Source organism: Colobus angolensis, unplaced genomic scaffold (genome assembly GCF_000951035.1).
Source record: "Colobus angolensis palliatus isolate OR3802 unplaced genomic scaffold, Cang.pa_1.0 Scaffold449, whole genome shotgun sequence".
NCBI classification, from domain to species: domain Eukaryota; kingdom Metazoa; phylum Chordata; class Mammalia; order Primates; family Cercopithecidae; genus Colobus; species Colobus angolensis.
Genome location: NW_012117921.1, coordinates 1,105,895 through 1,129,901, shown reverse-complemented (window position 1 = coordinate 1,129,901; position 24,007 = coordinate 1,105,895). Strand labels below are relative to the sequence as shown.

Genomic DNA, 24,007 nt, shown 5'->3' with positions numbered 1-24,007 from the left:
CAAAGAGCAGGTTGTCTGTCCTGTGGCCCCAGTACATGCCTTCTCTGCTTCCAGAGCCCTACCTGGGGAGAAGGACCGCTGCTGAGATGGCCTGCTCTGGGGGCCACACAGTGGCCTCTGGGATCCCAACACAAGCTGCTCGGGAGTAGATCTCGCACTGCTCAGACAGCCCCTCCCCGTTTCAGGGAAGGGGAGATTCCCTGAACCTGAGGGAAGCTGGGCTCCTCCAGGCAGATCCTTTCAGAACCTAGAGCTCCTCTCACTCATGCTGGTGGGGCTGAGGAGCCCTGAGCTTCCTAACACACCTCACTTAATGAGGTCCAAGTCCTTGGGGTGGTTTCAGCTGGGAGGATCCAGCAGGGGCGGTGATGCCATTTCTTTCTAGCCTGACAGCATTGGCCTAGCGGCGTCTGCCTTCTGGAAGGAGGCTCACAGGAGTTTGTTCTCTCCTGTTTCAGCCCGAGGAGTTGCAGAAAGAACACCAAGCTTCATGTATCCCCAGGGCACCGCGAGCAGCCAGATGGTGCTTCGTGGCATGGACCTCCTGCTGGAATGCATCGCCTCCGGGGTGTATGTGCAGTTTGCAGCCCCTCTTCTAGCCACCCTCCAGGAGGATGGGGATGGGAGCTTGTTCATGCTCTTGTTAATGCCACATTTAGTGCATACCAGTAGCACAGCAGAAAGAGAAGCAAACAGCCCCTAGTGGGCAGGGTGTTGCAAACCATAGTCATCTCCATCCCATTCTGGCCATCTCTGTTTTGGATAATGAGGAAAGGTGATTAGGCATCCCGTATATGCGTTAGAATCTCGCGGGACGTTAGCTAAACCTTCAAGTTCTCTGTGGCTGAGCATCCTCCTCTGTACAGGAAAGATCAGCTCTTAGAGGACATGCATCCCCTGGGCCCAAGTATGCTTTTAGGCCACCTGGGTGTCCCCAGTTCTATAGAAGAGGAGAAGGGCCATGTTTAGTGATAACTTCTTTGTTTCCTGCCTGGCGCCTCTCCTAGCCCAACACCAGACATCGCATGGTACAAGAAAGGTGGGGACCTCCCATCTGACAAGGCCAAGTTTGAGAACTTTAATAAGGCCCTGCGTATCACCAATGTCTCCGAGGAAGACTCTGGGGAATATTTCTGCCTGGCCTCCAACAAGATGGGCAGCATCCGGCACACGATCTCGGTGAGAGTAAAGGGTACGTTGTGTGTATTTCTCATTATGATTATTTTGCCAACCCTGAACACCATGCCCACCCTTCCCTCTGAGGGTGGTTGGGGACAGACTGAGTGGGGGAGACTTCCAGCCCACTGACCAGTGGCTATGGCAATCTGCTATGGATGGTGTCACTCACTGGATGTGAGAGGGTGTGTGCATGCCCATGCATGGGGCAGAGGGTGTTAAGGGAAGGAGATCCACCCTGACCATCACCCACCTCTCCTTGATGCCAACGCTCCCTCAGCAGGTGAATTTCCTCCCACAGCCCATTTGAATCATTCCCAGAGCCTTCTTTTTCCTTTTGTTTTGCATTCCCGTTCGTGACGTGTCGCGTGAGCCCGTGCTGTCTGTGTACCTATGCATGATGCTGTGCTGCTTTTTAAAACTGGGGAGTGCTTATGGCCAAAATTATTTTTTTAAATCCCTTCCTAACCCCCAAAGCAAAGAGGGCCCACCTGAGTGATTGCAGGCACCAGAGCGCATGGCGTCATGGGTCCCAGCCATGTGTGGCAGGCTGACTGGTCACTGTTTGGCCTGGGGCTGCACGGATGGTTGAGATGATGATGTCCGAGACCAGAGTACAGGAACTTTCTTAGCACATGGTCGATTGATCTTGTGACCTTGGTTTCAGCACCATACACAAATTGGGGAGTTCTTAGACTTTAGGGGGTGGGGGTTGGGTATCAAGATCTTTGAGAATTTGATCTGAAAGGTTCACTTCTCAGAAAAACCCACATTTCTACATATTCACAAAATTGTCCAATCAATTGAATGAGGTGGCCAGCTAAGAACTGCTCTAGCCAGGTGTGGTGCCTCACATCTGTAATCCCAGCACTTTGGGAGGCCGAGGCGGGCAGATTGCGAGATCAGGAGATCAAGACCGTTCTGGCCAACATAGTGAAACCCATCTCTACTAAAATTACAAAAATTAGCTGGGCATGGTAGGGTGTGCCTGTAATCCCAGCTACTTGGAAGACTGAGGCAGGAGAATTGCTTGAACCTGGGAGACAGAGGTTGCAGTGAGCCGAGATCGCGCCACTGCACTCCAGCCTGGGAGACAGAGCGAGACTCCATCTCAAAAAAAAAAAAAAAAAAAAAAAAAAAACTACTCTAACCAAAGTTCAGTGCCTAAAGGAATGAATATAAGGCTTTTCCTAAAGGGTCTGATCTTAAAAACACAGATCCAGAGGGACCAGCACGGTGCCCGCTTTACCACCTTCCCTGGCAGTGGAGCCATTGGATGCACACCGCAGACACTAATGACCTCGAAAAGCATTTGCACCTAGGCCTCCTGTGAGGATTCTGATTTAGTAGGTCTGAGACAGGTCCTAGCGTCCCTTTTTTTAAAAAAGCTCTTCAGGGGATTCTAATGAGCAGCCCCAGTTTAGAACTATTGTTCTGTGAACTCAAAATAGACGGATCAGCATCTGTGCAGCCAAGCCAGCCAGATACAGGCTGGACCAAGTTATCCCTGTGAGGACAAGCCCTGGGGCAGGTGGTGAGCGCCTGGTGCTGGGACTCAGGGACTCCTGCCACACTAGAGGGAGACTGCTTGGTTTCTTCTGCCTGTCCCATGCCATCTAACTCCCCTGCCTGTGCCTGTCATGTCTTCCAGCTGCTCCCTACTGGCTGGATGAACCCAAGAACCTTATCCTGGCTCCTGGCGAGGATGGGAGACTGGTGTGTCGAGCCAATGGAAACCCCAAACCCACTGTCCAGTGGATGGTGAATGGGGAACCTTTGCAATGTAAGTAGCGAGCTGTTGTCCTATCTGACTCTCATCTCTCTCCTATCAAAGGCTTCAGATTCCTGTCACTATGCCAGTGTTGGTCACACTAGAAGTTCAGGAAAAGAGAAGCCCACTGGTGGCTGCTTCTCAGTTGCCTATCTTTTTGGACATCCCAAGAAACCTACCCTCTCTTTGTGTTACAGTACAGGAAGCCTGGAACTCTGTGTCATATTCCCATGCTTAAGGGATTTCTGCTGTCTTGGGGTTTTTTAAATCTCTGCTTTCTTCCCCTGAAGAAGCCCAGTTGATGGCCTGGGGACTGTGGCTGCATCTCTTGGGGGTTGTGCTCTGAGTGACAGCTGGGGCTTGGAAGGTAGAGGAGAGCTCAGTAACCCCATTGTTGGTTACTCAAGTTCTGTTCTCTGCTGAGGGCAAAAGAAGAAGCAGGGTTGTACAATGATGTGAAATATTATGGTTAGATATGAGGAAGAGCAGATGCACAGGTGCAGTTTATTGAGTATGCTTAGACTTTGGGGACATTTAGTCCTGCCCAGGCGGATGGAGTAGATGACTCCAAGGCCCCTTATAATCAGTGGCCTTGGTCAAGTTTTCACATCATAGACTCTCTGGTTGCATTCACTTTTCAAAATGTCCTGTCCTCACTTTCTCTAAGTGGTCAGAGAAAATGTAAACAATGGTGTCAGCCAAATGGGGAAAATGTAGATGGCAAGAACTCAGAATCTAACTCAAGAACAGCAGCTGGTAGAAGCAGGTGGAGAAGGGGGGACACAGGTAGAGGAGAGGTTAAGAATTTACCTTTTTAGATATTTATTGTGTGCCACATTCTGTGCTAGATGCTGCACCCCTGTTGTGGCTATACTCTCAAACATTTAAGGTGGGGAAATAAGGTTCTTGTCAGTGCAGTGAGTTGCCCAAAATCTCATGGCTAGGAAGTGGTGAAGCTCTGGGTTGCCGTGAGTCTGCAATACAACAGCACCAGCTAGTACTGAACCTAGTTATCCCCAGTGAATGTTACTCCCCCAGCTACAAGCAGAGGTATGAACACTGCCTGCCTTCTGCAGTTCTCTCCATCTTAATAGGACTTTGGGGGTAAGGCAGGCAATTGCACTAAACTTTATAGCACCATTCAATAAAGGCAGCCCAGGACTTGCAACTGAGCCTCAGCCCTGGAAAGGTCACCTGTCACTCTCCCCAGGGAACATGTAAGGGGAGTGACTGGGAGGAAAATTGGTTGCACGAGAATTTGCTAGGCAAGGAGGTGTACAAGTTGCTGGCACTGCCTTCCTTGGTCCCTTTTCACTGACTGGTGACCCGGGCATGGATGATAAGAATGCTAACCTTGTCTTCCTTTCCCATCTGCTGATTCCCCATTTCTGGGCTCAGACTGGCTATCTGTGGAGTGGCGCCTGCAGGGCGACTCCTGCATCCTCCGCTGACTTCCCCTGCAGGTTTGAGTGATCTTGAATGCGTTTTGTAAGCTAAGTCATCAGCTTGCTAGTCCAGAAATCTTAGGGAGAAAGTCACTTTCTAGTGGTTAAAGATGAGAAAAGTGGCAATTCTTTACATTTCTAGAAAATATTTGGTCTTACACCTCATCGTTGTTCTCTTATCTTAGCCTTCCTTAGAGTAGGGGAAAGTGGAAGTGATTCTTCCCATCTTACAGATGAAGGAAATGAGGCCCGGAAAGGTTTGTTGATTTACCCCAGATCCCAGAGTGAAGTGTGGGCAGAACAAAGACCCCTAGCCCTCTCCAGCCTCTGCTCTCTGCATCCCAAGCCAGCAGTACTAGAACTGTGGCAAGAATATCCTCTCTCAGTTTAGGATACATTTTTGGGGAGGAGCTGTGAACTTAGGCAAATATAAGGACTCATGCCATTTTCAAGAGGCATTGGCTTATGGGTTTAACTTTGTGAATGTTTGGAGCATGCTCTCTTTAGAGGATGGGAAGGTGGTAGGTTCTGTCTATTGTATATTGCTTTGTCCTTTTCAAAACACATTTAAATATATGCACACTGGATTCAAATGATAATAACAATATGTGTTAGACCTTCTGTTCATCACTTTGTACATGCATAAAATCTCAGGTTATCTTCACAAAAACCCCAAGAGGTGATCTGTTATTCCCATTCTGCAGACAAGGAAACTGAAGCTCACAGAGATTGAGTGATGCTGGTAGTAAGTGATGTGGTTAGAACCCAAACTGCTTTCTGTTTCCAAAGCTAATGCTCTCAACCACACCTGCCCAGTGGGTATGTAGGCTGAACAAGAATTCATATTCCATACTCTAGACTAGATTAGAAATAAACCCCACAGGTTCAGAGAAGGGCTGAAGGTCACACACAGCCCAGCACTGGCGAGGCCAGAAGCCCTGTCATCTGGCCCCTCACCTGGTGCTCCCCACGGCACCCCACTTGCTCCTGGGAGCCCTGGCCAGAGCCTCAAGTGCCCTTCACCCTGCCCTTCCTATCTCTCATGAGGAACGTCTCTTTCTTGTCTGTAGCGGCACCACCGAACCCAAACCGTGAGGTGGCCGGAGACACCATCATCTTCCGGGACACCCAGATCAGCAGCAGGGCCGTGTACCAGTGCAACACCTCCAACGAGCATGGCTACCTGCTGGCCAACGCCTTCGTCAGTGTGCTGGGTGAGTGTGCCCTTCGCAGCCTGTCTCCCCCTCCTCCCCACTACTGCGCAGTCTCCCTGGGGCTTGGTTATGTCCTGGGGTACACTTTCTTCTCCGGGGATTGGCCAAGCTGGGTGAGGTAAGAAGATGGTGAAGAGTGGAAACATGGAGATGGGAAAAATTTTGTAAGAGGGATAGAGGACTTAAAATTCACAAAGCTGGATAAGCAGACAGTTAATTCCATCAGAGCAGTCAATCTTAGTCTTCTGCCTCCCCTGAGGAGATAGAGTGGGACTGTCTCATCTCCTTGCTGTATCCATGTTGACTTCCCCTGGGTTTGCAGCTGGATCTCACGGTGGGAAATGGTTCCGAGTATATTTGCTGCACCCCATGGGCAGGGAGAGGGTGGTGGGAGGGGTAGCTAGGAAATGCCTTAGGGCTGTGGTGGTGCAGCTACAGAACCTGCTGGATAATTTGGGGAGACCCTTTGCAAAAACTGGATTTCAATGTAGGGTAGGTTGAGGAAGGAGTAAGCTTCTCCTTCCCCACCTCATCCCTAGGGGCTTCCTGAAGGAGGGAAGTTTGATAGGGGAAGGTGCCTTGTGCTTGGGAAGCTGCTGTAAGCAGAAGGCATGCAGAGGTGAGACCGAGGGGGAAGAGATGGAAGAGTTAGACTCAGTACTCGAGATCGGTTCTCTGGGAATTTCAGATGTGCCGCCTCGGATGCTGTCGCCTCGGAACCAGCTCATTCGAGTGATTCTTTACAACCGGACGCGGCTGGACTGCCCTTTCTTTGGGTCTCCCATCCCCACACTGCGATGGTAAGTTCCAGGAGACCGGGCCTTCCACAGCAGGAGCCACTTGTCTCATCTCCTTCCCATCTGGCCCATAGTAGGTGTTCAGCAAGACCTAGGAATCTTAAAGATTCAAAGCTGGGAGGAAGTTGGCAGATCATCTGGATCAACGCCCTCATTGTACAGAATGGGAAACCGAGGCCTAGAGAGGGATGGAGGCTTGCCAGGGCCACCTGGTGGTTAGAGGCAGACCCTCTGAGGCTCAGGGCTCCAGACTCCTAGCATGGGGCTCCTTCCACAGCCCCCACGGTCTCTCTTGATTGGCTGCTGCCCCTGCCCTTGGGCTGGTCCTGTCTCAGGATGCTGTGTGTTCTGCTGCTCTGTTGTGAGGTTTAAGAATGGGCAAGGAAGCAACCTGGATGGTGGCAACTACCATGTGTATGAGAATGGCAGTCTGGAAATTAAGATGATCCGCAAAGAGGACCAGGGCATCTACACCTGTGTCGCCACCAACATCCTGGGCAAAGCTGAAAACCAAGTCCGCCTGGAGGTCAAAGGTAAAGGAGAGGGTTCGCCAGTGGGAGTTTGGAGAGGGGCGAGGAGGCCCTGCTCGCAGTTATCCACATGCAATATTCACGTTGAAAATGCACCACACCTATCTTTAACCTGGAATGGGCTCCCCAGTGTGCACCTGTGGAATCCATTTAGGATCCATGTGGTCCAAAGAGAATTAGGGAAGGGAAACCTTCTGCTCACACCAACTCCCCACTACCACCCCAGAAATTACATCATATATTCCTGAGCCAGATGGAGAGGATTTGGGGCATTACCTGCTTTTGGGATTACCCACCCAGAACTCTGCTCCATTCATACCACAGCATACTGTTTGTGCCCCGCTCCATAGTTGGCCCGAGGCCTCGAGGGCAGGCATATGTCACTGTGTGGCCGCATGGGGTTGCTGGGCAGAGAACAGGCCAGTGGCGAGTGCTCTGGGCTTCTCCACAGACCCCACCAGGATCTACCGGATGCCTGAGGACCAGGTGGCCAAAAGGGGCACCACGGTGCAGCTGGAGTGTCGGGTGAAGCATGACCCCTCCCTGAAACTCACCGTCTCCTGGCTGAAGGATGACGAGCCGCTCTACATTGGAAACAGGTTTCTCTTCCTCCCTTCCCCCTTCCTAGTGCTAGTTTGAGGCACATTTTCTTTTCCTTGCTGTTGGTGACACGTGGAAGAACACAGGGACAGGGAACCCGTGTCATGCATGTCACTAAGGAGCTACTGCAGAGGGGGTGATGGCCTTGACGACTCCCCCACTTCCAGAGAGACCCCCTCCCCAACCCTGCACAACCTCCCTCTCTCCCACCAGCTCCCTGCTTCTCTCTCCTATACCTCCTCTCTCTCCCTCTTCTCAATCTCTTCACTTCTCCTCTCCCTCTCTCCCCTCACTCCTCCTCTTTTCCATTTCCTTTTTGTCTTCTCTTTTCCTCCTCCGCTGCATCCTAGGCTCCAGCCTTTCAGCCGTATTTGCAGTACCCGTAATCTTCAGCAGAGGGCAGGGTTGATCTGAGCCAGCTCTCAGTTCTCAGCCTGAACCTGAAATGCTTTTACTACACCCATGCCTGCCCCTCTCCTCAGATCCTGATTTCACTGGTGTAGGGTAGGACTTAGGACACTGGCAGTGTTTAAAAGTCCCCCTGGGGGTTCCGGTGTGCATCAGGGTTGAGAACCGCTGTTCCAAGCCTCCCTCCCCAGGGCTCACTTTGCTTTACCTTCTTCCATCTCGGGGGAGCAAAGTTGTGCAGGGCCCTGCAGCTGGACATGGCACCAGTGGTTTCTCGCCATCATTTGACTCTTTGCAGAGGGTGTCCCCCTCTGCAAACCTTCTGGCACTCGGTGCTGACAGCTCTACAGCCCCATCCTGCTCTGCGGCCTCCCCTCTCTATAGGAGACAGTTCCGAGGAGCCAGGGGTCAGGCTGGCCTGAGCCTGGGTGCAGAGGAGACAACTCTGGGCTGAAGACAGACAAAGCTATAAGTATGAGAGGAGAAGGAATACCAACCTGCCTTTGGGATCACGGGCCTCATGGTGCCCTAACCTGGGAGGGGTGCACAGCACAGTAAAGGCACAGAGGCAGGCACACGTATGGAATTGGAAGGTGAAAAACGTGATTCACGGCCACTTGAGCTCCACCCACTCTCTGTTCCTCTGCATCAAGTATGATGAATGCTCCAGGTGACCGTGAAGACCTTGCCTCTGTCAAAGCATTGAGAGAGAGCCTCATATCCCCCAGAAGGAGCTTCCCTTGCCCTCCTGACTCGAGAGCCCCCTCTGGGGAGAAAGCAGTGGGCAGCCCTGAGCACTCCCCTAACCTCTCCTCCGAACCCTTCCTTGGTACCTTTGTAGGATGAAGAAGGAAGATGACTCCCTGACCATCTTTGGTGTGGCAGAGCGGGACCAGGGCAGTTACACGTGTGTTGCCAGCACCGAGCTAGACCAAGACCTGGCCAAGGCCTACCTCACTGTGCTAGGTAACTGCCGCTGCTCACCCTGGCACTGACCAGCCCCACCCCCTCCCCCGCAGCCAGAGAAGCAGTGGCCCAGGACAGTTCCGAGGGCAATGCCTGCAGTCAAGTGGGCAGGTCAGGCGTGGTGATCTCTTCTTACCTTTTGATGTCAGGGTTAGGGAGCTGCCAGTTTCAGAACAAGCTGTGCTGGACAGGTTACCTCCTGAGTGGAGTGTGACTTCTTCACGTCTCAACTGAAAGGGACCTGAGTGATACGGAGAAAGTGTAGAAGGGTTTCTTGTGATCATTTTACCTTCCTTACAGCTAACTCCACCACTAAGTCAATTAAAACAATCCATCCTTAAAGCAAGACTGAGTTTGTGTTTGTGCTTCCAATGACCTCCGCCAGCCTTCCTTTCCCTCCTGCCCCATTGCTGGGTTTTGGTGGCGTTTCATCATGTGCTATGCACTGAGCAAGATGATGCCGTCTCTTCCTGGCCTGCACCCAGGCTGGACTGTAAATACTAAGCTAACCCAAACCAAGAGGAAGGAGGCCTCTCCCTTCCAGGGAAGCAGGTCCTCTGTCACCTCTGCCTCCCCATGGATGCCCTACTGCCACTAGCGTTGGTGCAGTGGAGAGGCACAGTTGCAAGGAGTGTGGGCCCAGGCACGAGAGTCACATTGGGATGGGAAGGAGACAGAGGTGCCGCCCCCAGATGTGGAGGAAACACAGATGGCCTGTATAAGAGTAGAGGATTCCCCATGGAAGGACAGGGAAAGCCCTGCCTAGAACACCTCAGCCCAGGGGCAGCTGTTTAAGCCTCGGCTGCCTACCCCCATCCTTCTAGAACACCTTTAACGCTGGATAACCTGCTAACCTGGATAACCCGTCTTACCTTTGCAGCTGATCAGGCCACTCCAACTAACCGTTTGGCTGCCCTGCCCAAAGGTAATTCCCACTAATCACAGTCCCCTGCCAGTGCCCTCTCTTGGCACCCTGGGTGTGGAGTCTGGGAGAAGGAAGCCGCTTTGGGAAAGGGTGACAGTGTATAGGTTTGTAAGCAGCACTCCTGGCTACATGGGACCTCCTTTCAGTTGCCCACATCCACCTCCCCAAGCCCAGGGCACGGCCCTATGCTGGGCTTCCTGCTCCCTACAGGGTGAGCTCGGAAGTTCTCGGCTGCTGTTTCACCCCATCCCTTGCCTCCAGCCACACTCACTGCTCCCTCAGGGTGGCCTGTCCTCCCAGCAGTCTTTCAGGTCCTGTTTGCAGGGTATGCTAAAGCCTGCTCCCTTCACATCACCTGGAAACTCGTTGTTCAGCCTCCCTGCATCTGCTGCTTTCTATCCATTTATAATCTGCGCACACATGCCACACACACACAAACATGGGTCTGTGGGACTTGCCTTCCAAGTCCTTATAGTGACCATCTGAAAGATGGAAATCTGGTTCAGGGAGTCAAGATGGAGAGAAAATCTTGCCTACCCCTACCACTCAGTTGCCGGATGTCTTTATCCCAGGCCAGGATGGCACTTAAACCCACTAAAGCAGTCCCAGTGAGATTCATGCCCCCAAAAAAGTGCTGCCCTCACCCCCGCTGGGCCCCTCTGTCCTGCTGTCCATCGGGGAAATTCCGAGACCAAGTCTCCATCTCCTCCCTGGTCTGGTCCTCTCTCTTTGTCGCCCCCACTCCTCTAACCCATCTGCCCTGTTCAGCAGGCTAAGCCTTCTCCTGGGGTCTCCCTACTCAAGAGCGTTGACACACAGAGTAGAGACCAATTATTGTGAGAAAATGGGACAGAATCCCACACTCCCTCATCAGCCTTCCTAAGTGTTGTGAGCGTAGGTCTGATGACGGGTGGCATTCCTGAATGCTTGCACTCTCAGAAGATCCACCGAGACGGGATGGCATTGGTCCCAGTTCTCTCTGTGCCCTGCATAATCCCCTTTATTCCTTGTTCCACACCCATTGATATTCTTTTTGGGGGGCTGGGCGTTCAGGAGTCTCCTCTTTGTTTTTCCTTGGGCCCCTGTGGGAAGGGAGTGGTTCCTGTGCTCACCCCTCAGGGCAGGCTGGGGTTGGATCTGGCTGGTAGCAAAGGCCTAAACACATCAGGGAGCTGTCCAGGGCTGGGGCCGTCACAAGGGTGGACCCGCTCTAACTCAGGAGCCCTGCGTGGTGTCTTCTTCTGCCACCAGGACGGCCAGACCGGCCCCGGGACCTGGAGCTGACCGACCTGGCCGAGAGGAGCGTGCGGCTGACCTGGATCCCTGGGGACGATAACAACAGCCCCATCACAGGTAGCTCAGGGGCCCTGTGCTCCAAAGCTGGAAAAGAGGGATGGTAACACCCTTAAACCGAAGGCCTTTCCTGGTTTCCAGTCCCACTTCTACCTCACTTGATGTGTGCCCTGGGCTATCCTCAGAATGTACAGAGGCCTTGGTGTCTCTTCCTGAGCCTTGGGAAGAATTCTCCCTGTGCCTTTGTGTGAGAGAGATGATAAAGATCAACGGAAGCCAAGGAGGAAGTGCTTTTAAAGAAGACCACTCCTAACTGAGCTCCCGAAACAGCTCTGTTTTCCTTGCCCACTCAGACTACGTTGTCCAGTTTGAAGAAGACCAGTTCCAACCCGGGGTCTGGCATGACCATTCCAAGTACCCCGGCAGCGTTAACTCAGCCGTCCTCCGGCTGTCCCCGTATGTCAACTACCAGTTCCGTGTCATTGCCGTGAACGAGGTTGGGAGCAGCCACCCCAGCCTCCCGTCCGAGCGCTACCGAACCAGTGGAGCACGTGAGTACCCCAGGGTTGCCAGAGAAGGCTCTGAAACTCCGCACCCCAAACTCACACTGAGTTCCCCCCATCTCCAGCCGTGTGAGCTTAGGTTACTTCTCCAAGGCCCAGCCTCCTCATCTGTAAAGCAGAGAGTAATAACACCTACATCACAGAGCTGTTGTGAACATTTGAGAATGTGTTTCAGGTACTTTCCATGATGCCTGGCATGTAGTAAGCACATGATAAATGCCAACTTCCATTTTTATTATTAGTAATTCTTGATTATCTGCTTTAAAGGGGAGAGCTGTGGCAAAGAGGTACAGCAGAAATACATAATTCAGTGTGAGAAATATATAAATTGGTATTACATCAGATTTCTTTTCCTAACACTCTTGGGTAATATTTGGATTTCTGAAATCACACCAGCTCATAGAGGGTGGAGATGCTGCCCCCCAAAAAAATGTTAAATGCCAGGGATAAGCCAGTCTGGTATGAAACACATTTAGTGGATAATCCACAAAGGAGCTAATCCACATTGAGTTGGCTTACTGACCACCCACAGTGTGGAAAGCCTTATGATAAATGCTGTCTGGTAGAGGATTACAATTCACAAGAAATTAGCCCTGCTCTGGAATTTTAAATCTCAGCTCAGAAGGCACATCAGGATGCACAGAGTAAGTTCATTTACACACCAGACCCAGCATATACATAGATGCTGAAGAAACTCGGAGCGTAGAACAGACCCATCTGGTGGGACGGAGGAAGGTTCCTTACCTTGCCCTGGTAAGGCACAAATTGGACTTGAACCTGTGTCCGTTTGGGTTCCAGCCCCCGAGTCCAATCCTGGTGACGTGAAGGGAGAGGGGACCAGAAAGAACAACATGGAGATCACGTGGACGGTAAGAGGCCCTCCCAGCCCCGATGGAGCAGCTCCCCTTGCCGCAGGCACCAGGAGCCCCTCTGCCTTGACGCACCGACACTACGAGGCCACGATGCGGTTCAGACTCTCTGGCTGGTCTTGGTAGCCATTCTTCTTTGAGAAACCAAGTTCCTCTCTGAGTTGGGCATCCAGAAACCAAACAGGACAAATGTCTAAGCATAAGATTTCAGAGAGGAGACAAGAGCAGAGGGGAGTAGGGTCCACGGACTGCCAGTCTAGCAAAACGCATAGAGGATACAGCAAAATCAAGCGGACTTCTCTTGGAGGAGGAGGGACTGGGGTTAGACTTCAGAAAACATCTAAGCACAACACCAAACCAAGTTTTGGTGTGTTCTAGGGCTCTTTCACTGGAGATTTGTGGGAGCTGGGGAGAGACCAACATCTGAGATGTGTCCAGTACAGGCTTTCTTTTGGTCAAAGAATGGAGTAGGTCATTCCAAAGCCTTCCTCAGGTCTTATAAAATCCCATCTTTATGCTGGCTCACTGACTACATTTTCCAAACCGAAATTGGCGTATGTGGTCTCAAAGCGACTTTTTTCCCAAACCACTTCCCAGTCTGAGAAGGCAAACACAGCCACCGAAATATTAACATTTCTGAGCTTCTGCCACGAGTAATGGGAACAGGGAGATGCAGTGTTTGGGATCATGACCTTCCCTGTCTTTCTGAAGGCTGCTCCCATGGCAGCCTCGGCCAAACAGGGCAACAGCAGCTGGACTGAGCCCAGATTCAGGACCCTGGTCTATGGCTCTGTATAGCAGGCTCCCAGGGGACTGACTCCTGGGACAGGCTCTTAGAAAATAAAGAGCAGAATCACACTCACGCTTAAAGAACTCTGACCTCTTGGGAAGGACAGGACAGACACACACAAATGTGGTAGAACTAAAATCCATTCTGGAATTTTGAGTTCATTAGCAGGAGTCATGCTGTGGTTAATCACAACTCACTTCTTCTGACTTTGGAGAAGTTTACCTTATTGTCTATATTTTGATTTATTGTTGCTCCTGTCACAGGACGGAGTTTTGTTGAAAATAAAACCTTTGCACCTGCAAATGTGGGTGACTCTCAGAGTCAGAGTAACTGGGTCTCAGGCGAAGCCTTTGTCACAGAAAATCTGCATACTGCTGGGTTCACAGGACCTTTGCCTTTTGGGGGACTCACTGGTGTGGGGGATGTGGTCTCCCCTACCCTGCAAGGGGGCGGGCCAGTGTTGGGCATATCTGGAAGGGACGCCTGGCACAGCAAGAGAGGGCAAGCTGTGGGTGGATCTGGGCCCCTCTCCGACAGCCTCCCCAGCCTGTCTGTCCCTTCTGCCCAGCCCATGAATGCCACCTCGGCCTTTGGCCCCAACCTACGCTACATTGTCAAGTGGAGGCGGAGAGAGACTCGAGAGGCCTGGAACAACGTCACAGTGTGGGGCTCTCGCTACGTGGTGGGGCAGACCCCAGTCTACGTACCTTATGAGATCCGAGTCCAGGCTGAAAATGACTTCGGGAAGGGCCCTGAGCCAGAATCTGTCATCGGTTACTCCGGAGAAGATTGTGAGTAGTCTCCTCCCCATCCCCCAACCAGGACCCTTGTGGCTAGGTCGCACGAGGCCATGCTGACAGGCCAAGAAACCTGGGGTGGGCATGGGAAGACAGCCGGTTCCCAGGAAGGAGAAATGTCCTGTAGTGACCTAGAGCAGACAGGCACCCAGTCATGTCAGGAGTGGAAATATCATCATCCGAACATAGTTGGAATTACTGAATGTCACCACCCAGTCCAGAGCTGTCATTTCACAGATGTGAAAACTGAGGCCCAGAAAAGGGAAAACCCTCAGCAGTGTTCCATAGTCATCAACGTCGGTCTTGAGAACAGAGCTCAGGTCTTCCGATCCCCTGGCAGTCTGCCTCACTGCTAAGCCATGCTAGTACCAAGAAAAACGTCAAGCCCATCCTAAAGAACTATAATTAGACACCTCCACAGGAAGCAGGGCAGCAGGCCAGAGGTTCCCCCAGGGAAGCCTTGAGGGATTGGGAGGCCTCCTCAGCACCAGACAGGAGCGCCCCAGACCAGCCCCTGCTGGTGCTCCCGCTGCGGCTCCCAGCCCTGGGAACTGAGCACAGAAAGAGAAGGTCTTTGGGGGCTGGCCCCTGGTAAAACAACAAGATTCTGGTCATATATATGGACATATATGCCTGGCTTCCCAGATGGTGGTGGCCTTGCTGTCCCCAGCACATCAGTCCCGTAGGCTGCTAAACAAAGCAAGGATGTCAGAGAGTCCCCTCCTGGCTGAGGGCCTTTGCGCCCTGTTGGGTCTGGGTCTGATGGAAGAAGAGGTCATGTAGGTGGATGGAGTGGGCAGAAGGAAGGGAGGAGGGACAGTCTTGGGTGGGGGCAACTTAGAAGGAGCAGTCAAGAGTAGGGCCCATGGCGTTCCTAACAGTGAGATGGAGGAAGGCAGGGGTGGGCCCTGGGCGCCACTTTCCCAGAAGTGATTATGGATTGGACTCACAAGGGAGATAAGCAAAGAAGGTCAGCAGGTCCTCTGTCCATCCCACTCCTCACCTCCATGGTGGCGGGCACTTCAGACAGGAGCCCAGTGGTACTACTGGATGGTAAGTGCAGAAAGGGTGGCATCTGGTCATGGATTTCATGGACCAGCCCACAGTTTCCATTGTATGCTTCTACCCTGCGGCCCATGCTCTGATGGATTAGAGGGGATGAGGCAGAGCTGCTTTTGCAGCAGAGTGGAGAAAACAGGGACAAGAATCAGTCACAGGGGAGGGAGAGGGCTTCCCTTTCCAGGTAGTCGCAGGGTCAGAATCACTTCCTGAACTAGATTAGAGCATCTTCAACCTGTGGGTAATGTTTCCTGCCAGGAAACAGATGCACTCTCAGAAGGTACTATTTATCACGTGTGGACAGACTTAGAGGGAAAACGGCAAGATATGTGATCCACCTTAAAGGCTGGCAGCAGTAGGAAGCCATTATACCACTCTGAGCCTCCATGGACGGGGATAAATGAGTCCACAGCCTGCAAGGACCACCCTCAGGAGCCATGGCCTTAGGTAGAAGAGTACAAGGCTGTCAACCTGTAGCCCAGCAAAGAGGAACCCAGGGGAATTGGTACCCACCCTTCGTCTCCTCCTGCCCTGGGGCCTCCTCTTGGCACCTGCTATTGGTTAAACCCATCTGGCAGCCTGAGAACATGGGAGCCCCGCTGATAAGGTCCAGCGAGGGCAACCCCCCAGGACACGGAGCAGGGTGAGGAAGGGTGGAGGATGAAATGAAGGGGCAGATGGAAACTACCCAGCACAGGAGGGGGCAAATGACTGCCCTCTAAACATGTAGGCAGCGTCCCTTCCACCTGGACTGCCACCCTTTTGTCCTGAGCCTTCCCCACCACCTTTTCAAGTACTGTCTGATGGAGGAGACATGGCCCCTGCTCTCATGGAATGCTCAGTGTTGAGTGGAATGCAGGTCGAGGCCAGCAGAGAAAAAGTCAGAAGCAACCCTAGAGTCCTGCCTGTATAACCAACTCTCTGTCCCGACACATTGCAGATCCCAGGGCTGCGCCCACTGAAGTTAAAGTCCGAGTCATGAACAGCACAGCCATCAGCCTTCAGTGGAACCGCGTCTACTCCGACACGGTCCAGGGCCAGCTCAGAGAGTACCGAGTGAGGAAGCCAGCTCTGGACTCACCTAACCACCCAGCTCACTAACCAGGGCCAGGGGTAGCAAATGCGGGGCATAAGATATTTGAAAGAAATCCTAGGGATATTTATTGAATCCAGGGTTGACTTAAGAAGATAATGTCTAGAGTTAGATGTTCAAAAATATACCCAGAAAAAAAAATTATATACATGATGTATTTTATATACACACACATCTGGATTTAAAATTAAAACCCACTAAATTTAAATTTTAAAAATTGTATATTATATATTATATATATATAATATAATATATATATACACACACATACACACACACACACAGATGTGTCCAGCAGATATGCTGAGAGATTCTGCTCAGCAGAGAATCACGTGAAAGGCTGTGGGTTTGGGTTGGTGTCGCGTAGCACATTGCGTTTGGAATACATGCATGAGTGGGCAAACATGTATCTTCAGAGCAGTGTTGAGGCACCGCTGAGCTACAACCCTCCCCTCTCCCAATGGCCCCTACTGGGCTCCTTATCTCCTAAGCCACAACTAACAGGCAAAGCCACTGAAAGCGTGCAAATGCCCTCCCTGTTGTCGCAGCCAACTCCAGATAACCTAGTATACGGAATTTCAAGGCCCTTGGCTTCTCTTGGGTCCTCCCTGCCTGAGAGCAGTTTCTGCTCAATCATCCATCCTCTTCAAAAGGGTGAGCTCGGATGGGAAGAAGAGAGAGAGCACTCAGGGTATACACAGCGCTCCCTTCTGCGTAGCACTAATTAAAAGTTGGCTGGAAAGTGAGGGAGGGAGGCAGTAACTGTGATTAATGCAGGTTCTGTGGCCTCAGAGGTCATCAAGAGTTGGCTGATGGACAGTTGGAGGCAGAGCAAGAGAGGCTAGTCTCTTCCCGGGAAATGAATTTGGCCAGTAGGGGAAAGAAGGCAATGTGATGTGTACACTTGAATGAGCTCTTCCCCACAGTTGACTTGCACCCTTAACCTACTTGCTTAGAGATTTTTCTGGCTAAAGCTCCCCATGGGTCCCCCTCTAAGTCTGGACTCCTTCCTACCTTGCCGCGGGCAGCCTGGGAGACACTGGTGTGGCCACCTGACCTATGGCTTCTTACCCACTGCTAATTAAAGACCTCATGTTGCCCAAACTCATTCCACCGTCCCCTCCAACACTACCATCTTCCATAGCTGTCCCTTCCCATCCAAGCTCTGCTACCATGCAGCCTGGCATCCCACTGACTCGGACATGTGACTGTCTCATCCCTAAAGGTCTTTCAACAATATGAAAAGAAATCATTTTACTTCAAAGGATTAAATCAACCCTTTCTCATATTCAGACTTCTGGGGGTAACTTGTTACCTTTCAACTGCTGCCTGCCGTCAATCTAAACCATACTAATCCAATTCAAGGTGATGTGGTCTTTGAGCACAGAGTGGAGCTTTCCATGCCTGGACCCTTGGCTCACTATTTTTGGTTCTGGCACGGACTCCCTGAGCAACCTGGTACCCACCTTGGAAATCAGTCTCATGATGGAGCAGCTCAGATGTAAGTTTGGCCAACTTGCTCTTTCCCCAAAGACGTGGCATGGATCAGAAAATAATTGGAACCAAAACCCTTATTTCTTGTTTAATATAAATTCATGTTCGTGAGTGGCTGATGAGTGGGGATTAAAAGGCTGCTTCCTCAGCCTGGATAGGACTGATGAGGTCATTTGGGACTTGGAGGCTGTAGCAAGCAAAGGAAAGACCGGTCACTACCACCACCACTAACAACTAACCCAGCCCTGCCTGCCTGACCCCTCACCAGCCTGCCTCTGTCCCGAAGGCCTACTACTGGAGGGAGAGCAGCTTGCTGAAGAACCTGTGGGTGTCTCAGAAGAGACAGCAAGCCAGCTTCCCTGGTGACCGCCTCCGTGGCGTGGTGTCCCGCCTCTTCCCCTACAGTAACTACAAGCTGGAGATGGTTGTGGTCAATGGGAGAGGTGATGGGCCTCGCAGTGAGACCAAGGAGTTCACCACCCCGGAAGGAGGTAGGTCTGGCCTGCAGCTCTTCAGGGTGGGGCAGGAGAAGGGGGCACACACCTCAGGCCTGGAGAAACTCCAGCGTGGCTCGGCATGGATGGCACAAGGCGACTTCTTCGAGGCCTCCAGGAGCAGATGACCTGCAAGCTGAGCCTCTACCACCATTCCCAGAGCACCACCACCAAGGTGACCTGCCCTGCCAGGAGGTTGTATCTCAAGAGAAGACCTGTGAGGTCTGCTGACATAATTCCAGACGGGCTATGCAGACTGATCCCCGAGGGCACGGCGGGTGCCTGGGCCGCCCCACCACCTTCCGAGGCAGAAAGCAGCCGTCCATCCTGACTGCCAGGAGCCATCTGATTTGTTTGCCAGCACCCAAGGCCTTCACGGTTCTCCCCACATGTTCTCAAGAAGCTGTCACTGAGATAGTCTGTGTGTGCGGTGGCTCTGCAGAGGGATACCCAAGTGTAGCCCCGCCTTCTGCAGGCCCATGGTTTCACAAGGCCCTGGGGTCAAAACCCCTGTTTTGTGTTTCACATAAATTCAAGTTCATGAATTAAGAGATGACTGCAAAGTTCCTGGTTCATTTCCCTGTTCTTGCCTGTCTTCTTTTATCTGCTTTGCATCTGTTTCGTCCTCCTCCGTTTCTCCTCCCTCCCTCTTTAATTGTTATTTTCCCCATTTTTCCTCTTCTCTTCCTCCTGTCCTCTGTTCTTCCCTCTCGTTCTCTTTATCCTTGTCTTTCCCTTGCCTTGGTTTGGTTTTCATCGTTGGCCTCTCCCTAACACTCCTGCCCTCCCACCTCTTCTGGATGTTCCACCCTGGGTTTCTGTCTCCTTAACCCTGAACCCAACATTCTCAGCTCAGAAGCCTGGGCCTGCTGCCTGGACCCAGTGATGAGAATCCTTGTCTGAGGATAGGGAAGTCAGCCTCTGTACAAAACAGCTGTAAGTGGTTCTCTACCCAGGAATGGTTCTGCCCAATTTAGAGGTGTCTTTGCAGAATCAGAGCCTAATGTGTGCTTAATCCAGGGTGGTTGCTAGAAGAAAACCTGATTTACTTCTTCCTCTCTTAAAAAGCAGAGTCTGAGCTATGTTTGTCTTCAGACCTGGAAGAAATGGCATCCTGGATGGGGCAATGGGCTCCGGTCGTCTCATGGTTCTCCCTGGCTTCAGTTTAGCAGTGTCCAGCATAGGGGTTGTCCAGAGGTCAATGCCTTCATACTTGTGCTTTGTTTTTTTTGTGTTTTCCTCATCCTCCCTGCCCCCTCCCCCTCATCTCCCCTGCTCTCTCCTCCTTCCCCAAGTACCCAGTGCCCCCAGGCGTTTCCGAGTCCGGCAGCCCAACCTGGAGACAATCAACCTGGAATGGGATCATCCAGAGCATCCAAATGGGATCATGATTGGATACACTCTCAAATACGTGGCCTGTACGTTCTGCCCTTCCCTTTCTCTTAGATAATCTGGGAACCAGAAATCCCATTCTCACCACTTTTCCTAAGTACTCAAGGTAGAAAGCCTGTGGGTGCAGATGGCATTGTGGAGGGATGGAGGGACCAACGAAACAGTTCCCAATAGGATTAAGGGAGGCAGGTGGGACTCAATCCCTGCTCTCCTTGCATAGTTCTGCCTACAGGGAGCTTCTAGTCTCACTGATGAGACAAAGGGAACTCCAGTCTAATGAGGGAGACAGCCATGGCCTTTAGGGATCTTTTGTAGTCTCCAACACGTACAGAGTCTAGGAGAGAGAGTTCCTCAGCCTCTGAAGCTTCCACCTGATGGGGTAGACAGTATACTCACAGGAGTCCACAGACAGTCAGGACACCCCTTGACAAGGTGTCATTTATGATAAGGCAGCTGCATGTAGAGCTGCCTGGTGACTGTGGGGTGACCCGAATCGGGAGCCTGGGTTGGAAAGACCCCACCTCAAGAGCCCAGCATCACCATGCAGGGACAGGAGTACCATTACATTTGAAACACTTTAGGCCTTCAAAAGTAGGTAACATACCTCGTTGGGAAACTCAAAGAGCCAAATGATGTGTTGTTAGCAATTTTAATAGCCAACTGTGTGCTTGTATGCTGTTCGGCATTGATCTCTGGACCAGACCCTTTCACCCTTTGAGGTCCATTGAATAGGCATTTTACAAAGGAGGCATTAAAAATCAAAAGGCCTAGTGGCGTTGCCCTAGTTCTGTTTGAAAGGAAGAAAGAAAGTGAAGAGTTTTGTCCTTGTTGAAAGGGCTTAAGAATATAAACGGAATCTTTCTGAATCAGCCACATAACTCTTCAGTGAGCTAGAGACAACAGGATCAGTGAAGAAGGATTAACCCTGGGTGTAATCAAAGAGCCCAGAGGGAGTTCTTGCCCAGCGCTCTGCCTTTGAACCAAGCCTTTAAGATCACCAGGCAGGTGCTATCATTTCCCTTTCCAGCAAAGTCAGGAAGGTGTTCTCCCTCCAGCTTGCAGATTATATAACCCATCAATAAACGTTGCTGAAGTTTAATTCCACTTACCTCTGTCTCCCCAGTTAACGGGACCAAAGTAGGAAAGCAGATAGTGGAAAACTTCTCTCCCAATCAGACCAAGTTCACGGTGCAAAGAACGGACCCCGTGTCACGCTACCGCTTTACCCTCAGCGCCAGGACGCAGGTGGGCTCTGGGGAAGCCGTCACGGAGGAGTCACCAGCACCCCCGAATGAAGGTAGGTGCATGGCAGCAGCCCCTGGGGTAAAAGGTCCTGGCTAATTCAGAGGCCTAGAGAAACACACTGAGGTCTGTAGCTGGCTGCCTGGGATGGAGAGGAGATAAGACTTGCAAGTCCTCAAGCCCTTGGTAGGTGAGAACCCATCTTATGTGTGCGAGGTAGGTAGGTGCTGGTGTTGGATCTGGAGCTCAGCTGTCCTTGGACCTCTGTGATCACACCTGGGTCCCCACTTGCCCTGACTTGCTGAGTCACTTGACATCTATCATCTTTCCTTCTTGTAGAGGAATAAGGAAGAGAGCATGAGTTGAGAAATGAGAGAAAGCATAATGAACTCCAAAGAACAGTGAGTGTTCACCTCTTGAGGGAGGCAGGAATATGATTGTGAGTGCCCCATGAGGGCTCTGGGGACAACCTTCTTTCTTCGAAGGCACATGGGTTCAAGGAGGTAAGGGAAACCGTCATGATGACGCTGCTTACTGGCATCGTGAGTAGAGCAGAGAATGTGGTCCCTCCTTGCAGCCTGAATCAGATGTGTTGTCAGGCTGCAGAGAGGAGGAGGAGTTAGGAAACAGCCGTTTGCCAAGCCAGCTTCTCAAAGAGCAAATGAGTTCTTCATCTCCTGGGTCCAGGCGTCATCTGGAAGCATTTCATCCCCTACCAGAGCTGCACCTGCCTGAGAACTCCACTAGAGGGGGCTCCAGGCTCACCCACACACACACGCTGGCGTCAGGCAGAATGTGCAGTCTGGGACCTCTGGAGGAGACAAGGCTACAAAAACCTCAATACTGGCTCACCCCCTGGGAAAGGCTGGGGACCCCTGTGTGTCTCCAGAGATACAACGGTTAATTCAACAGCCATTTCTTGAGCACCCACAATGTGAGGTGCCAGACACTGCCACACACAAGGGATATACAAAGGTAATAAGAAGCTCACACCATCTAGAGGGGGAGCCATCTATAAGAATATCTAATTGCATGTCTAAATGAGGGGGCGCAGTGGCTGGGCAGAGTGGGGGATTCAGTCTTCATGGGAAAACAGAGAAGAGGTGATGTGAGTGGGCACCCTGGAATCTGAGAAGTCATCATGTCTAGTGCTTTCCACAGAAGGGTCAGGTCCCGCGGCCTGGCCCAGGCCCAGACGGGGTCTCCTGAGTGCCACCCCCACCTGCATTCCAGGAGAGCATCAGTGCTGCCTTCTCTGGGGCTACCAGGCCTGCTGCATCACCCCGGGCTCCCAGGCAGCTTCACAAGCTGCCCACATCCTTCCCCGGCCCCACCACTCTAGCCAGCACACCAGCGCTGAGGCAGGAGAAGAGGGGCCAGGCAGAAGCAGAGAAAGGCTGACAGCCCTCTCTGCATCCCTCTCCGGGCTCAGAAACCAGGAGTGAGTCACACAACCAGCTCTCCCTCCCGCTGTGCTCTTCTGCACTCTCCCAAGCCCCTGGGCACTCGGGAAATTTATTAGGGCAAGGGGACTTAGGTTAGTGACTGATGTGTGTCTGTTACCAAAGGCCAGGCCAGGCTGTAATGCACTTTCTTGATTACTCAATTCTGCAAGTAGATAGATAAAGAGAGCCCCTTCTTCCCTCCCTATGTGCGCCCCAATACAGAACATCAGATAAGGCCCCATTGTCCAGCCCCAGTAACCACCACAGAGAATGTTCTGCAGCCCCAGGGGACAAGAGGACAAAGAGAGGCTTTGTTCTTAACTTAGGGCTTTGCAGAAAATTCAAGAATTTCACTTAGGGCTCTCAGTCCAAACTTGGGTTTCTAAGTTCATAAAGTCCAACTGGAAGGGAAGAATTGGAGGGACGGAATAACAGGAGAAGGGCTTCAGGCTCCGTCCTTCAAAGTTCCTGCCTTCCAAAGTTGCGATGGTGTGGAGCGGGTGCAGCTGAACACGCTCCCTCTCTCGTATCCATCCCACTATTCAGCATCTTCCCCTGAAGACAGAAACCATCCTTTTGACTGGAGTTGGTATCCTCCCACACCACCTACTCCTTATCCCCTCAACCCCTGGTGTCATGGAGGGTCACCCAGCCTGCTCAAAGGTCATGCCAACCTAGCCAGAGCAGGACATGCTATTGAGGACAGAGCTGGGAACATAATCCTCTGAGTGGACTGTCTCTGCAGCCACCTCTTAGATGTCCAGTCCTTGAGTCGAGGTAGAAACAGTGTGTTAGAAAGGTCTCCAAGGCCCAAGTGGAAAGGTTTCTGTAGGAACATGCCTGACTCAGGTGGAGTTGACCGTGAACCCTGAATGCCAGTTGGCATCCTCAGGTCAGCAGCCAGCACCTGGCCACGCCGTCTGCATAAGGTTTGGGCTGGAACCTTCTCTGCTTGCTTGTCCTGTGGTTTCACTTGTGCTGTTTTCTCTTCCCTTTTCCATCCTTTCTCCCTCTGTCTGGCCATCTTGGGCGCTGTGTTCTGAAGCTACTCCAACTGCAGGTACCGTACCAGCATCGGAGGTAATGGGCATGGCATGGGGCAATGCAGGCGGAGCCCAGCCAGGGCGGACAAGGAGGGAGAGGCTCAGGCTGAAAGCATGCTCCAGACTTACCCTTTCAGTGGTTGGGAAGCCAGATTGTCACGAGGGATGTGTGTGGAGGGTGGGACCAGAGGAGAGCAAGCCCACTTTCCCCGCTTCCCAAACTATTTGCCCCCTGCTGAGAAAGAGAATGGCTCAGCAGGGGTCCCCCACACACCGGCCCTGACCTGCTCTCTGGAGCTGCAGTTTGATTCTGACACTGAGTAGATTACTTCCCGTTAACCACCTGAGCCCTTGCCTGGACTTGAAAGCTCAGAGCAGTGTCCCCAGCTGTGGCTCCAGAAGGCGCGCTGCAGCAGGAGCAGGGACAGCTGGCTCCTGGTGGGGCTGCCGTCTCCTGAAAGGGTGAGCGCGGTGTGCATGCCGGCTTTGCATGCTGCATGGGGGCCCGGCACCGGCTCTGCCAGCCACCACGGGCTCTGCTCAGTGAGAACAAGCAAGCATGTCCATGGATAGGGCCAGGTGCTCCAGTTCCTGGAGTCTC

General features: G+C 52.1%; 1 protein-coding gene across 3 annotated transcripts in view; it reads left to right on the top strand.

Moving 5' to 3' along the window:
• NFASC (neurofascin) overlaps positions 1–24,007 on the top strand; it is a 199,198-nt gene that overhangs the window by 148,357 nt on the left and 26,834 nt on the right. For 2 of the 3 annotated variants that reach the window (XM_011957762.1, XM_011957761.1), the window contains 8 exons: positions 459–570; positions 1,008–1,192; positions 2,828–2,959; positions 5,463–5,606; positions 6,295–6,406; positions 6,770–6,936; positions 7,385–7,532; positions 8,783–9,253. In XM_011957762.1, the coding sequence (XP_011813152.1) occupies positions 459–570; positions 1,008–1,192; positions 2,828–2,959; positions 5,463–5,606; positions 6,295–6,406; positions 6,770–6,936; positions 7,385–7,532; positions 8,783–8,936 (1,154 nt within the window). In that variant the 3' untranslated portion in view covers positions 8,937–9,253. Of the gene's footprint in view, positions 1–458; positions 571–1,007; positions 1,193–2,827; positions 2,960–5,462; positions 5,607–6,294; positions 6,407–6,769; positions 6,937–7,384; positions 7,533–8,782; positions 9,254–9,787; positions 9,833–11,083; positions 11,186–11,478; positions 11,677–12,486; positions 12,558–13,915; positions 14,139–16,143; positions 16,260–18,076; positions 18,282–19,579; positions 19,703–20,799; positions 20,974–23,408; positions 23,424–24,007 lie in introns of those variants that run through there. The other variant, XM_011957760.1, reaches the window with a different exon arrangement.